Source organism: Anser anser, assembly GCF_964211835.1.
Source record: "Anser anser genome assembly, chromosome: 5".
Lineage (NCBI taxonomy): Eukaryota > Metazoa > Chordata > Aves > Anseriformes > Anatidae > Anser > Anser anser.
Genome location: NC_139725.1, coordinates 19,569,729 through 19,585,113, shown reverse-complemented (window position 1 = coordinate 19,585,113; position 15,385 = coordinate 19,569,729). Strand labels below are relative to the sequence as shown.

Genomic DNA, 15,385 nt, shown 5'->3' with positions numbered 1-15,385 from the left:
TCCATAAGTTTCCAAACCTAGTAGAAGTTCTTGCTATTAAAATCACCAAAGGCTAGGCAAAATGGATAGGTGAAAGAAAATTATTTTATCTTTTCATAAATCTTTAGAGTTTTACTTCTGTGTTTTGAGAGAAGGATGTGTTTGTGTTACTTGTAATCTGATCTAAAATAATATCTTAGCAGACCTATGCTTTTGAAAGGTGCAGGAAGAGGAATTTGATACAACATACACAACCAGCTACTAACCTCACGTATTTCAATATCAGACTGTCCGTAAGCCCAATTATATGAACTGCTAAACAACTAGCAAATCCCCTTTTACCCTGTAGATCAAAGACTGAGTTTTATTTCATTCTGTAAAGTTTAGTAGGAAGAATCCCATAGATTTTTAAACTATTTATCTGTACTAGAAATAAAATAGCAAGTAAAAGTATCTTGATTTTCCTAAGTTCAAACAGTTCTTGGATTATTATCTTAACCTTTATTCACCATCAAAGCCACAAAAGTAATTGTTTCTACTTTAAAATTCATGAACTGCAGACACACCAGAAGAGGAAAGCAAAGGACTTTTGGAGGACTTTGTGAATCTTACTTTTAGGGGCGGGAGTTAAAACACATTTTGATACTTTCTCTTCATACAAGCTCACTCCTGAAATGCTGATTCTCCCTAATTTTTCAGGATATTTGTTATATTGTAAATTAAGATAACTTCTTTCATTACACTAGTTCTCTATAAAGAGACCAGGTGAAGTAACAACTAACAGTGAGTTTATTGTTGAACATTGTTTTTTCCCATCACTCAAAAGCATTGCTGTAGGGATGTTAATTGCTAACAATTTAATATCATTGACTCCCATTGTCCTCGTGGTTGATAAGTGCTTCCTTATATCTAGTGTGAGCTGCCCTTGTTTCAGCATAGGCCTATTATCCCTTGCCCTCTTACTGTGCACCGTTGAACAGCCTTTCTTCTGTCTTCTTGGGGACCTCTCTGTACATAATAGAAGGATGTCACTAGATTGCCCTGAAGCAGTCTTTTCTCAGGCTGAGCAAGCCTAGTTTCTGAAACTATAGTGGCTGGGCTGGTACACCAGCCCTTGACCATATATTGTTGGCCCTCTGCTGATCTAGTTGTAGTTTATCTCTTTCTTGTACTGGTGATCCCAAAACTGGGTGCAGTGTTCGAGTCAGTCATAGGTTGTAAAAAGTGTTTATATGAGGAAATAAAATTCTTCTTTTTTTTCCAAAACAAATTTTAATATGGCACAGATATTAAGCAGAAGTTGTGGGGAATTTGCAATTATTTGTAGCTAAGAAGCTTTAACTGTCTTTCTGTCATGAGCTGTTTCTCTGATTTATTATTTTCTTCCATCTTTCCTAGGAGACCTGAGTTCATGGGCTTGTTATCGCTGTGGGATATGGTTCGATTGGTGAACATGCTAATCGTTTTCAGGTTCCTGCGGATCATTCCTAATATGAAGGTGTTTGCTTATTCCTCCACACTTCTGATATCTTTGTTAGTCAAATTATAAATTTTATTAAAGCCTGTCGTAATGTTGTGTACTGGCTTGCAATTCTTTCCCACCTGAGTAGGCACAGCACCTCACAAACTCTCTTTAGGTTGTTTTCTCCGTTGAGAAAATTGCCAGGGAAGTTCCGTTGATGTCATTGCAGTTGATGTTAGTATTCTAAAGTGGGCAGAGAAACATATCCAGAAATACTTGCATAACTTATGTAAGGCTTCAGTCTGAACTAGGTGACTGGATGTGTGAAGTCCTTGAAGAACTTTGTACTCAGGAAGTGAAGGGCTTGCTCTCACTAGATACTGCCAGACAGTTTAGTTCTGTAAAGGGTTTTTTGGAATTAATCCCTTTTTCACTTTCTAGTTATGCGTATTTACACCAGAGTACCTATTCTTGAATCTGAAATCAGTTGAAGTTGTTTGACTGTTTGTTATAATCCCATGCTTAGACTTGCTTGAACACCAAGTGCAAATTGACATCAGGAGTAGGACTTGTATCTTAATAAATATCTACCTGGTGTAATTTCTGTGGAAAGTGTAAAATAGACATGCTTCCTTTTCAATCCATATCAATCACCCTGAAGTTGTAGGGGCACTTAAGATCATTATTTTGCCTGTTCTGATCTTTATATATAGCCCTTTAGGTCATGGGAGCCTAATTGTACCTAAAAGTTAGCATGATGGCTGCATATGAAAAAGAGTATGGCACTGTTCATTTTAAGTATCTCATGCAGATATCACTATATAAAAGATTATCCTCATTTAGACGTATCTCCCTTTCCTGATCAGTATTTGTTTGTCCTTTTAGTAAAGATAATTTGATACAGATTGTAAGTGTGGTGAATGTAATGCATATCAAATTCTGCTTTGTTTTAGTTCATGGCTTTGGTTGTTACTACATTGCTGGATCTGGTAAAAAACTTGAGAGCCTTTGCAGGAATCCTTGTGGTAAGTCATAAAGCAGGACTGATGAACACATACCACTTACTGTACCGCTGCCTGTAAGAAAGGAAGTGACAAAGTAAACCAGGGTCCTTGGATGACAATTTCCATGAACCGTAATATTTCACCATCATCAACTAATTCTCTAGAGCATGTCCGGCAAAGCCGTAACAAACTACTGTTTTGTTATGGCCAGCATGTGGTGACTGTGCCTTAATTACCGGTTTCCTCTAGGAGTACCTTTAAAAGGTTATTGAAACTTCTCTAAAATACTTGTCTCGGGCTGGAAATTTTGCTTTCAAAGAAAAACTCATCTGTTTCTAAAGTGGCCTCTCTTTCCTTACCCTCGCTTGCTTATGTTAAATTAAATAGCAAAACAACTTTATAATTGTTCTCAGTTGAGTTCTCAACTTTGTAATTGTTCTCAGTTGAGAAAGTCTTAAGATGGCTGGCATGTTTGGACGTGATGTTTTGTGAAAGTCCCTGCCATCATGTTCAAAGTGTGTTGGATGTGTACAACATAGTCTGTAAACGGATGATTCAAGGATGTATCACAGTGTGTGATGCTGATTACATAAAGTCTACATTTCCTAACTCTTGAGTTTCTGGATTTGCAGCTGTGTCTTCCTGACAGAGCAAATGAGTGGGTGTCTTTATTTCATGTTGTTTTTATTTTTTAAAATACCTTAATTTGAAATAATGGTTAAAGAGCAAGGCTTTGCTGTGTATTAGGTGTTTTCTGAGAAGTTATTCTAGTATATCAAAACAAGAACTGACTTAGCATGCAATTTATCCAGAATATCTGGGTTTTGTCCTTACTAATCTCTGCTTGTATCTGTAGGGGAGGGACCTTAAATTGTGGCCTGGAGAGGTTTATGTTGCAATTTGAAATAAAAACGTTGGCTTGTGCAAAGATAAATCGGTAACAAACTTAGTTCTGCTTTGCAAGTCATACATGCTGTTGGGAGCTACTCTTAATACTGAGAATTACTTTGGGAGTGCACAAACCAAGACATTAGCTTTTACAGGTGAAAGTAGGAGTCTCTTTGGGTTCTTAGGGGCCTAAATACCAGTCTTGCATATGATAGGACTATCTTCAGTGTAATGAGAAACTTTTGACAATTATTGAATTGTTGGAAATAAATAAATTACCAGGTCTTCCCAAAGCCACTGTAGAAAATGCTGCTCTGCCTTGTGGTTGCTCAATGTAATGAGCTGCCTGTACTCTCGGTAATTTTGCAATTTCTTGGTGAAATGGGTACACCACGCTAAAGGAGTGCACATTTGCTTGTCAACCCTGTCACAGGCTGCTAGGGTTGCTTGGTGGCTAGGTTGGGGAGGCAGCGATTGATATTTGCTGCTGCTGAATGTGACAGAGCCCATATGTCAGAGCCCTGGGAGACAGCGTTCATCAGGTGAGCTCCCTTGTGCTTTACAGTAGGACCCCAAAGCTGTGCTGCTACTGGCGTGGCTGTACCTGAACTACAGAATTCTGCTGGAGGCTCCCTGTTATCCTGACAGACATAGCTAAGATGGCAGGAGCCTGCAGTAATGGGCTTCAGTTTTGTTTTAGACATGATGCTTTAGTGTTTCAGTATGGTATCCCTACTCATGCATGTAAGATATAATGCTCATGAAGTGTCTGCTGTGGATTGTCCTTTGGGCCGGGAGCGTCAACTGTAGTTTTGCACCAATTGTGAGACAACTCTGCAACAGTGTTTGCCACTTCCATTAATTTAACTTGCTTTTACTTAAGGCTGAGTAGAAGCTGTCACTGAGCCTTCTACCATAGTCAAGTCCGACTCCGTTACCTGCTGATGCAAAAGATCTTTCCGAATTTTAGCCTTGAACATATGCTGATAAAGTAATATAGCTTGTTAGCTAATATGTTAGGCAGTACATCAGTTTAGAGGTAATATCTTTATCATAGAATAAAATCGACTTTATTGCAAGGGCAGATGCCCCATCTCCTGGCAGGTTGTGGAACGGCAGCTTCAACTTACTCCAGTAGCATTTAAAATGCTGGGTGGGATTCACAGATCAGAGCAGTCCCTTCCTTCCTTCCCAGACCTTCTTTTGGGGCTGTCTTCTAGCAAAATACAGAAAAGTGACTAATGACACTTCAGTTTCATCAAACACTCATCTTGTCTCAGGCTGTCCTAGAACAAATGGTTCCTTACTCAGAGGACTACAGGTTATTTCTAGAACAAGCTTTTTAGGTCATTTTGCAAATTTTAATAGCAGGTAACTGCAGAAGGCTGTGAAAACTTTCTTTTTAAAAAGAGGTTTGTGTTTTCCTAACAAGTAAAAGACTGCAGTTCCAAAATCATTTTATTATGAAACCTTGGCGTATAGATTAATATAACATTTTAGAAGAAGTTGCTGATGTAATACTGGCTTATTTTTGTCCTTATGTTAGGTTTTGTAAAAGCTGATTTTCAATGAATCTAACAGAAAGCTCCCCAAATACTTAGATTATTCCTTGTATTTATAGGTACTGTTTTTCTTTGTTTTGTTTTGTTTTCTGACAGATCATAAATGAAATTGTTGCAATGCATTTTAACAAAGGAAAGTTAAATAGAATATTAAAAAGAGCAAGCAATTAAAAAGAAAAAAAAAGCCCAAACCTGTTGAAGTTAAAATACTTCTTAATGTCTGGACATTGATCGTGACCAGAGTCTTTTACTTGTGGTACTAAGGTGAATTCCATGTTTAATTGCATTGTTTGCCTATTTAGTGACAGAAATATTCAAAACTAATACTTAAATATATTCCTTCCAGGTGGTTTTCTATGCATTTGCTATAACTGGCATAATGCTATTTAAAGGTGCTGTGGTTCCTATGGGAAATGTCAGGTAAATGTCACTATTCAGAAAGTAGTACTGTGATTTTCAAAGGCATCTGCAACTCTGTACCTCTGGGCTATTTGTGTTTGTTTTTTCTTTTTGTTCTTGAAGCTGCCCTTAATTTAATTTTCAGTCACACAAACTTTTTCATCTGCTACTCTTTCAGTTTTTTTTCTTGGTGTATTGGAATTGCCAGTGTGCTTATCTATAGCTCAAAATTTTAACCTGCTGTAGCTTTAATACTTTAATGATTTCCTGTGTTTTCTGTGCACATGAGATACTTAACGTTAATCACAGGAATCTTGTTTTTTTGAAGTAAAGTATGTAGAAAGCTATGCTCATATCAGACCAATTCTCTTGCAGTGTTGTCAATACAACATATAATAATGGCACTCTGCAGTGTGGGACCTATGAACAGCTGGAATATTGGCCGAACAACTTTGATGACTTTGCTGTGAGTCTGATCATAGATGGAATCCAGACCTCTTTGCCTCCATACCTGTCCCTTTCCCTCATTTTCTGAGGCTTTTTAGCGTGTGAAGTAGCAACTCAATTTCTGTTTTACTCGTGTTATTCAGGCAGCAGTGGTGACCCTCTGGGATGTGATGGTAGTGAACAACTGGCAAGTCTTTCTGGAAGCATTCTCAAGATACTCAACTCCGTAAGTAGCAGTAATAATACCAATATGGAGCCATGTAAATCTAGCTGATAAATTAAATGAACAAGAATTATACACGTAGTACAATTCCTAGAAGCTAATAAGAGGCATGCAGCTAACCTTTCTTTTCTTTCTAAATACCATTTCTTTTCTTTCTAAATACCATTTCTTTTCTTTCTAAATATCATTTAGAAGGCATTGGAAACTGGTTTGGTAGCTGTCTTGCTCCAAAAAAGCGTGAATTGCTTAAGCGTGAATTTCTTAAGTGTGAATTTTAAGCAGGTTTGCAACATGCATTAGGTAGGTGGGTGGCTCTCACTGTAGAGCCAGTCTCACAGAAGAGAAGTAAGTGAATCACTGTGAGATGTTCTGGGTTGCTTCTGTATTTTCCCTGGGAGTAAATAATGTTTAGTAGACTTAGAATCTTGGGCATATCTTTCATTTGCATTGCATTGTTTTATGGGAATGTTTGAATTAACTGGATAGGCTCTGAGTTAAGCTGTTTCACTGATGCTTAGCTGGTGAAATCTTAATGCAGTAAACCTGGGAAATTTGATTTCTGTGGGGTCCTGATTTCATGATTTCCACATCTTGAGTCTAGCAGTTTGAATCAAACAGAAGGAAATGGTTCTTCACCCAGCGTGTAGTTAAGGTGTGGAATTCAACAGGCTGTTGTCTGTGACAAATGTTTAATATGCTCTGGTGAAGACTGGACAAGTTGTGAAAGAAATCCTTTGGGATCTGCAATGAATGGAAGCTACCTCTAGCTCAAGAAATCTCTGAACTGCAAATGGTTGGAGATCAGGAGAGCTCTGAGCGGGTAGCCTTGTAAATACCTAGTCATGTTCTTGAACTCTTTTCGTGTGCTTTCACTTCAGACCACTCAAAGGCCACTAGCCTAGATGGATCTTCTTCTGTGATCCAGAACAACTTCTCCTAGGCTGTTTTTCTGTCCCTTCAGGGTTTGTTTAGGTATCTTAAGTGGGTGGAGAAAATCAGTTTGGAGAAATCTGTTTGCTTTTAACTTAATGAAAGGCTAAGATTATTACTTTTCATTAGTAATAGTTTAAAATCTCTTTTTACATTAGGAAAGTAGTAGTATTACCTTTCAAGGAAAACTGTGATTTAATTTCTTCAGTCACTTCCAGGCTGAGGTTGTTTGCTGCCTACTTTACTTATTGTCTGTTAATCTGATCTGCAGGTGGGCAAAGATCTATTTTGTAGCCTGGTGGTTGATCTCATCTGTCATCTGGGTTAATCTCTTCGTAGCTTTACTTCTAGAGGTAAGAAAGTGCGTTTATTTGGTGTTGGATCCTGATAGCAGGTTCTGGTCTGTACGGGAAACAGAAAGAACCCAGGAAACTTTCTGGGAAATGCAGGTTGGTTTTGCATGTTTGCTTAATCTTCTTCCCCATCTCCTTCTCTCAGATGTTGAAGAAGCATTTTCTTTTTCCGAGACAATTGTGTATTTTTTTTTAACTTTGTCACAAATCTGGTTGCATTTCACTGGGTGTGTACGTTTTTTGTTATAGCTAACTCACCGCAAAGATGTGTTGTGATATTTTTAAATTTTAAAAATTTAAAATTTTAAAATCACATTTGTAGAAATGCTTCTCTTGTACTTTAATATTATTAGTATTTTAGCATTTAACTTCCAAGCTGCAAATATTTTTTGCATTTGATTTGTCAGCAAATGAAACTATTTAAGCTTAATATTTTTGTTTTATTTGGTGGTCCTGTGTCTCTTCCCACCTCCCAGTTTGGATTATTAACCAGTTCCACACTAGAACACTGGAACTGATTATTTGTTTTGAAGAGATAGTTGTCTATTGCTTTTTAAAGAAGTCATGGAAATGTAGGTACCTAGCTAATACCATGAAGAACATGTAGTTCTGTTGGTCTCTTGTGTATCTGTACTTCTCTGAAAGTTTGTCTTTTGAGCTTTTTGATGGTGAAGGCAACAAAGGAACATTAATCATAGCCATCTAATCCATATTACTCATGTAATCCTTGCATAAGTAATGGAAGAAATTGAACGTCTTTAGAGGGCGCTTCACCCCATCTTAAAACTAATGATAATTTCTCTTTTGGAGATTTGGTGGATGTTGTGGTTTTTGTTGTTGCTTTTTGATTGCATAGAGAACTAAAATATATTGCTTTATGCGGAATGGTAACCAGATCAATTTAGGTGAGATGGGTCTCATGTGAAGCCTCTATCTTACCCCTGGGCATGCTAGGAAAGACTTCCAGTTCTGACAGGAGGCCAGTCCTGTGAAGTTTTCTGTATGCTTGCTTCTGAAGGGCTCCGGATGGAGTTTGCTGTAAGAGAAGTTTTAGCAAACTGGAGCCAGAGAGAAGGATATTACTAGGATATCACTGGTTTTTTTGTCTTTTTTTCTCTTTTACTCCTAAGCTGTCTGTCTGCTCGTAGGTATTGATTCATACAATTAAAAGTGGATAGGGGAGGATGAAAAAAACTGAAGCTGAGTTTTATGACTCCTGGACTAAGAGTATGTTTATATTGTGTTTTGTTTTTTTTTGGCTTTTTTGTTTTTTTAGAGGAAAAACTTTAAAGCAAGTGAACTCTTGTGGGTAGTTCACACAGTTATCCTGGGGAGGCAGTCCTTGCTAGGCAGAGAAGGCAGCAGGGTTATTTTTAGTTCTACTGTTCTTTCAGTGTGATGAGGAAGTTATTCCATTCCTGAACAACAAATTCGAACAGTGACCCACAGTCAATAAATATGCTGTTGACTAAATGAATTACTGCTCTGCCACTGTTTAAAGCAGTCCCTCTCCCCACCTCCCAGTGTATTGATCTGACATAACCTCTTTACTGATGTAATTAGAAGTAGCCTTTAATTTTTCTTTCTGTCTCTTTTATGTTCCAGAACTTTATCCACAAGTGGGACCGTCGCTGTCATCGGGAGTCTCTCTCAGATATTGAATACCAGAGGACAGTTGAACTAATGTTCAGGTGAGTTAAACTAGGCTCGATAATCTACTTAGCATGGTTTTTTGTTTGTTCATCTCTTAGCGTGCTGGTTGCAAAAGGGTAAAATGCTTGTCTCTTATTTCCTCTGTCAGAAGCAAACTGTTTCATCTGTTACCTTGGAGAAACTCAGCATGTGCTTTGGTTAGGCTTCCTTTAAGCTGACTTGTTATCCTTAACCTTTATATGCTTCCTGCCAATAGCATCATGGGTGAAGAGGTGTTGGAAGTGTGTGTGTGTGGAGGGAGCTGTGCTGAGAGGTAGAAGAAAAGGGAAGATGAGGAAAGTGATGCAAATTCTTGGCTTATTATGAAATTGTGGGTGGTGAGTTGATAGTTGATGATCAAGCACACGTAGAACTTCTGGTGCACATTGGATATTCAATAGTAGCATTGGGAACATGTTCTCATTGGGGAGATCTTTCAGGAAAACAAATTTACTGACCTTCAGTTGTATTGTACTGTGTGCAGGAAATTGTTTCCCTGCTCCTTATGGGAAAACAGCTGCTGGTTTCCATGACACATCTGCAAAGGATGGATCACTTGCAAGTAGATGCATCTTTAGGGAGCATCAACTTTATTGTAATTTTAATTCCTCATTTCAAGAATGAAATGAGCACATGCTGCATCTCAATGTGTGCATTGCAAAAACAAATGCTGAGAACTTCCCTTTGCTGTCCCTAACAACTCGTGCTTTTTCTTTGTAGAGATGTTTTGGAAGAACCTACAGAAGAGGAGCTGATGGAAAAACTGCACCAGCATCCACACCTGCACTTATGTAGGTGAATGGTGGGAAGGACTGATTTATTTAGACCTCTGTTTTCTTGAGGTTGTCAGCTGGAAGAAACTGGATGGGTTTTCTGTGAGGTGCTGTTAGGAGAGGCTTGCAGGACAGTATGTAAGGTTTTGCTTGGTAATTCTTTGCAGAAAGAATTTTTTTTATTGTTGGTTAGTATCTTTTTTTAAAAAAAAGATATTTGAATCTTTGCTATTTTGACTTGGTTTTAAGTTGCAATTTTAAAGGAATATTGCAGCTATTATTTTTATAAACTGTTAGTACCTGAAAATTTTATTTTCTTTTTTAAGATGGTAAAGTGTTAAAATGACAGTGCACTTTAAAACATGAACTTTGTAACCACTAAGCCTGCTACTTTGAAAAGCACAAGAAAATGGAGCTGCCTTTTATGGTAGAGGATTGTGGGGAGGGCTGTGCCCTGCAATTCAGGAATGGATTAGGCAGGGCCAAAACAAAATCCTTCACCTTTCCATAGAGAGACTGAAACACTATTTTTCTGAAATGTGACACAAACCTATCTTTCTAAATTTACAGGAGTTAATCACTTTAGAACACAAATTCACTTTTATATAATCACAGGGAGTGTTTACTTCAAACCTCTTTCTTTGTTTTTGATCTAGGGCTCATACTAGTTGCACCATGCTGGTAACTTTGAGCATTTGTGGTTTTCAATGTGATAAAACCCAGCTCTACTTTAGAGTAGATATTCTCTCATGTTGCTTTTTAGTGAACTCTTCCTTTATCTTCCTTCCAAGCCCTGTTCTACACTGTATCACGTTCCATGAAAAAGCTGAGGGGAATGAACTTTGGCCAGAAGGTAGCATCACAATCACTGCAAGTCTCCCACTTAAAGGGAGGGCAAAAAAAAAAAAGGCTCAATGGGATAATCAAAGCTCTCAGCAGTTCAGTTTTTTGAGTCTAGGGAATTGAAAGTGCTCAGCCAGTGTTGCAATATCATGTTCTTTTATGGCTTTGTGGCCGCATGCTATATACCTGAGTGGTACTTTTTGTGTAAATAACTTTATCAACAAATCTAAATTTGAGAAATAACAGTAAGTTATGTCTGCAAATAACTTTATCAACAAATCTAAATTTGAGAAATAACAGTAAGTTATGTCTGCATGCTTTTCATTAGCCCTTAGTATTCCTCTAAAAAAGGTGTTTGTTTGAATCTTTGTCACGTAACTAGGAAATCACTATGAAGAACATATTCAATTCCAACTAAAATTACTATATGTGAAAATGAAACTACTCTTTGGGGCACTGAATTTTCACTGAGACACTTGTCACTAAAATAGACATTGCCGTGATTCTCCGCACTGACAAAGGCGTGGGGAAGGTAAATGACAATATAGCTCATTATAAATTTATGAATTACCTGGTCTTTTTTAGGTAACAAAACATTTTAGGAAAGTGCCAAGCTCCATCCTGTTTACTTTTTCCCTCTCTTGCTTTCCCTCTCTTGTTTTGTTATTAGTTTTTTCTTAGTTTCCTCTCCCTAATGCAGGAAACAATCTGGGATAAAGGTGCAGTTGAGCTCAAAAGCATATTTCTGCATTGCTGTCTCACTGTTTAGAAGGTATGTGGTGGTTCTTGTGTTTCTTTATCTGCTACTAATTTTCCTTGTGCTTTGGAACAAAGTACGTGTCTTGTAGTTTGCGTATGTGTAGCACAAATCTGAACTGAACACTGAGACACTCAGCCATCTTTCTATACTTCTGTAATCTTGCATCTGTAGCCATGCTCTTGTTTTGTGTTCACTCTCTTTTCTCTGATTTGTAATCCACTCAGTAACCCAGTTGCACAGGTTTCAGTGGCATTACCACGTTTATTTTCTGCCATGAGCTTAGAACACACATCATAGCAAGTAGATAAAAGTATCAGCACACTTCTATATTATTTCAGGATAGTTTCTGCATCTTTTAGCTTCATTTAATCATAAAACACCAATTTATTGGCACTGTTAATGGAATTCAAATACTCTGTTTACCTTTTCACTCTTCTTTTTTTTTTTTTGTCTTCCACTTTTCTAAGTACTTTGAGAAGCCACTTTGCCTTGTCAGAAAGTAAGTAGGTGGCCAGTTCCTGACTGTCTGCAAGCTTTTTTTTTTCTTTTTTCTGTCTCTTAAGCTTTTTCTTTGACCATTACATTTTACATTCCAATACAGTCTACCAAAGCAACATGACTTGGTGTGGATTTATCAAAAACATCATAACTGTCTCCACTATGCAGTTTTCACATCTGGACAAAAGGGAATAGTCTTAGTCTTGTTCTTGTTTCACTTGTATGTAATAGATGGGAAATGTAACTAGAAGTTAATATAAAATTGTGGTATCTAAAGGCAGTTGTACTGGAAGATGTAAATAGCTGCAAGTCTTGCACAAAAATTGTATAAATCATGAAAGTGAATGTATGTAACTGGGTAAAATTTGAGGTTTGTATTATTAAAAAAGAAGTTTCTTTTTAAAATATGAAAATAATTGAGGTGTTCTAGTGATTCCTGTGTTGGTTTTTTATTACTTTATTTTTTTTCCTCACCTCTCTCTGCTACTGATTTATCTTGTGTTCGGTACCTGTTATCATTTTTAGTTGAAGGTTGGGCTTGTGAAAGAGATTACATGCAGGTGGAACACAACTGCTTGATTTCAAAATGCAGAACCTAAAATATGCTGCTCAGTTATCTCCACTTCTAGAGGCATGTGGTGTCATCTGTAGGTACCTGAGATGTTTAGTTTTTAAGATGAAACTTCTCTGGAACTGAGTGAGGGTGTTGGGGAGTTTGGTTTCCATATGCATTTTAGTCTTTGATGCATCCACAAACTGGATTTATTCTTTCGAATGGGGTTCTGTTCTTTTTAAGAACAAGAAAAAAAATCAATTCTCAGTCAAGCTAAAGGCTTTCTTAGGTTTGTTAATGTCTCTGGCAATGGCTTAGGTGAAACATGTGAGAGCCAAAGCAAATAGAAGGTGATCTTGCCTTATTAAATTGTGCTCAGATTTTGCTAGCTTCTGAAGGAGGGCTTTAATCACCAGACTGTTGGCTAATTTGACATTCCTTAGATGTTATTTTTCTTCCTCATCTGCTATGAATTTGTATTACTTTACTAGAGATTTAGGAGTGGAGGGAGAGAGGAGAGAAAATTCAAGTGTTCTAAATTCTTTCAGTAGAAACACAAAAACAGTGATCAACCTCACAAGCACACTTAACTATGATGACATTTTAAAAGCTCATCTCAATCAGACCTGTAAATAGGGCAGCCAGAGTGATTTTAGTAACTGTGTAGAAGTTGCAGGCAAAGGAAAAGATACCCTCCTGTGTTTCAAGGGTTCTGTGAGTAGCGTATGTGATGTGTGCTTTCTTGGCCTCTTTATTGCATTATTCTTGTACATCTCTTATCAAATTTTAGGGAATGTTGCTTTTTCATCTCTCCAACATTTTTTAACCTGCAGAAAAATATAGGGACGTAGCAAGCTATCAGGAAACTGATGGGGAGTATTGATTAATTATCTCTGAAATGTAAGGTATCTTGTAGCTTGTTAGATGGTTTCTTTTCACCTGTCAGTATGCTGTGAGCAGTAGCAGCTGTACATAGTGTTACCATGACTTCTGCTATTGCTTAACATTCCTTTAGTGAGATGACGTCATTTCAGGTTTCCATGTGTCTTGACTCTTTATTAAAATAAAAATAGGTGTGTGCTTTTTTTTTTTAATGCAGGTGTTGATTTTTCTTTCCATAGATTTCTGTCTAAATAAAAGCCCTTCCAACTGAGGGGAGTTTTACACAGGTTAAATGGTTTTGGCTTAATTTGCAGTCTTTTAAATGTTTGGAGACATTTATTATGTGAACTTTGGGTAGAAATAAGTGGGAGGGGGGATAAAACTTGGTTTCTGTTTCAGCTCTAAACACTGTATAAGATATAGTTCAAAATGGCAGTGATAACCTAGAGGAAATGACCAAAAACTATTGTTATAAAATTTAATAAAGATAGGCTATTACATTTTAGAAGTACGAAACGTAGAAGTACAAAAAGGGGACCAAGTGGTATTGGAGGACAAATCTTAGTGGTTTTAGATATATTACAGACTAAACAGCATCTGAAAGAGGTCAAAAGAAAATTACTTCGGTATTCCAGTTTGAACTGCCATTCCAGTTGTGGGCCCCACACTTTAAAATGAACAGGATGGGGGAGCCATTTGCTACAGGACAGTAACAGAGGTTATGAGAGATTTGGAAGCTGTGTGTTGGGAAGAATTTTGAAGGAAATGGTTTGCTCAGGAAAACGAGATGGGCAGATTGTTTTTAAACAGCATTTAAGTACATAAATGTTTTGAGAGGGATGATTGTTTATGTTGTGTAATGTCTGTGTACTGATTGTAGGACAAGTCATAATTCAGATTTCATCAGAAAGAGTTCCTAGATAAGAGGAGATGCTTCCTAACTCTGAGCACTGAAATCTCCCCTTCAATGGAGGGCCTTGCAGGAAATGGTTTGTCAGTCACCTGCTACAGCTTTGTCTGGATGTTTGTGAACCTGCCCCGGCTTGGTGATGCTTCAGCTGGTCCCTGAGATCCTGTCCCGCCTACCTCTCAGTGATTTCACTGGAAAGAATTCCCATGGCTGTAACAAACCCTGCTTTTGTTGTTCAGAGCATGTGCTGTTGGTTCTAGCTAATGGCTTACAAATGTTTACAGCATACAAGTATTTTACAAGTAGGGATAGCAAAAAATAGGCACCTTCAGCCTCCTGCTGTCAAGCAGTAAGATGAAGTTTAGTTGTATGTGCTATGTCACTAATGTTCAATTTAGCTTCCCTCAGTCACCCCATCATCTCCCCATAACAGTGCAGTTTTCCCCACTTTTTTCCCTTTAATCTTGTTTCTATATCTCTCACCTCTTTGGACAAGAGGAAGAACATGCTGCCCTTCTAACAGTTCATGCATTTGCTTATTTGCAAGCCGAGCAGATGAGATGACTGTTTGTCTTTCCTGTGGTTGGAACACTTAATTTAGGCACTCTGCTCTACTTGCTACCAGTTGTCACAAAATGCATGAGACTTTTTTTTTTTAACACATTTGGTCTTTTGTCAAATACAGTTTGGTGAATGAGTTAAAAAAAATTGTCGGGGGACTGATGCTCTGTGTGATTCTTACAGTGAAGCAGCTAGCAAATCTTACAAAAAGTGAAGTTGGATTGTTGGAGATTATGTTAATTAAAATTGGCATGATGTTTCACTGGATCCAGGGTGACTTGGGATCAGAATACTTTCATTGAGAATTGAGCGTTTAGTCTCTGCTGGGGTGAAAAAGAGTGCTTCTGAGACTGAAGTGTGCTCAGCATTAGTAGTCTGTAGAATGTGGGAAAAGTTTTCAGAACTGTGAACTGGGCTTTCCTGCATCCATCCTCCAGGGATACCATCACTTCTTTTTTTAAAGATAAAATAGATCATAGACTATCTAAATAATGGAGGTAAGGTAATGGTAAATCTGTTGCTAACCCAGGAACAAACACCAGATCCTCAGACTTCCTTCTTCACAAACCTCGTGTTTTGTTCTATTCTTAACTCTTTTTCTGTGTTTATAGAAGTACTACTTTCCCTGCGTAAAAGGAGAGAGAATGTTCAGGAAAAAGCCTCAAG

At 37.6% G+C, this 15,385-nt stretch overlaps 1 protein-coding gene across 2 annotated transcripts in view; it reads left to right on the top strand.

Annotated features, from left to right (window-relative positions):
• Positions 1–12,235, top strand: part of TPCN2 (two pore segment channel 2) — a 31,522-nt gene extending 19,287 nt beyond the window's left edge. Inside the window, exons 18-26 of one of the 2 annotated variants that reach the window (XR_014585132.1) lie at positions 1,378–1,477; positions 2,395–2,466; positions 5,242–5,315; positions 5,670–5,760; positions 5,885–5,967; positions 7,166–7,247; positions 8,853–8,938; positions 9,660–10,800; positions 10,856–12,235. Coding sequence is in view for 1 of the 2 variants with exons in the window: in XM_083838474.1 (XP_083694600.1) it covers positions 1,378–1,477; positions 2,395–2,466; positions 5,242–5,315; positions 5,670–5,760; positions 5,885–5,967; positions 7,166–7,247; positions 8,853–8,938; positions 9,660–9,738 (667 nt within the window). In the remaining variant the exon portion in view is untranslated. Of the gene's footprint in view, positions 1–1,377; positions 1,478–2,394; positions 2,467–5,241; positions 5,316–5,669; positions 5,761–5,884; positions 5,968–7,165; positions 7,248–8,852; positions 8,939–9,659 lie in introns of both variants that reach the window. The other variant, XM_083838474.1, reaches the window with a different exon arrangement.
• Positions 12,236–15,385: the final 3,150 nt, after the last annotated feature.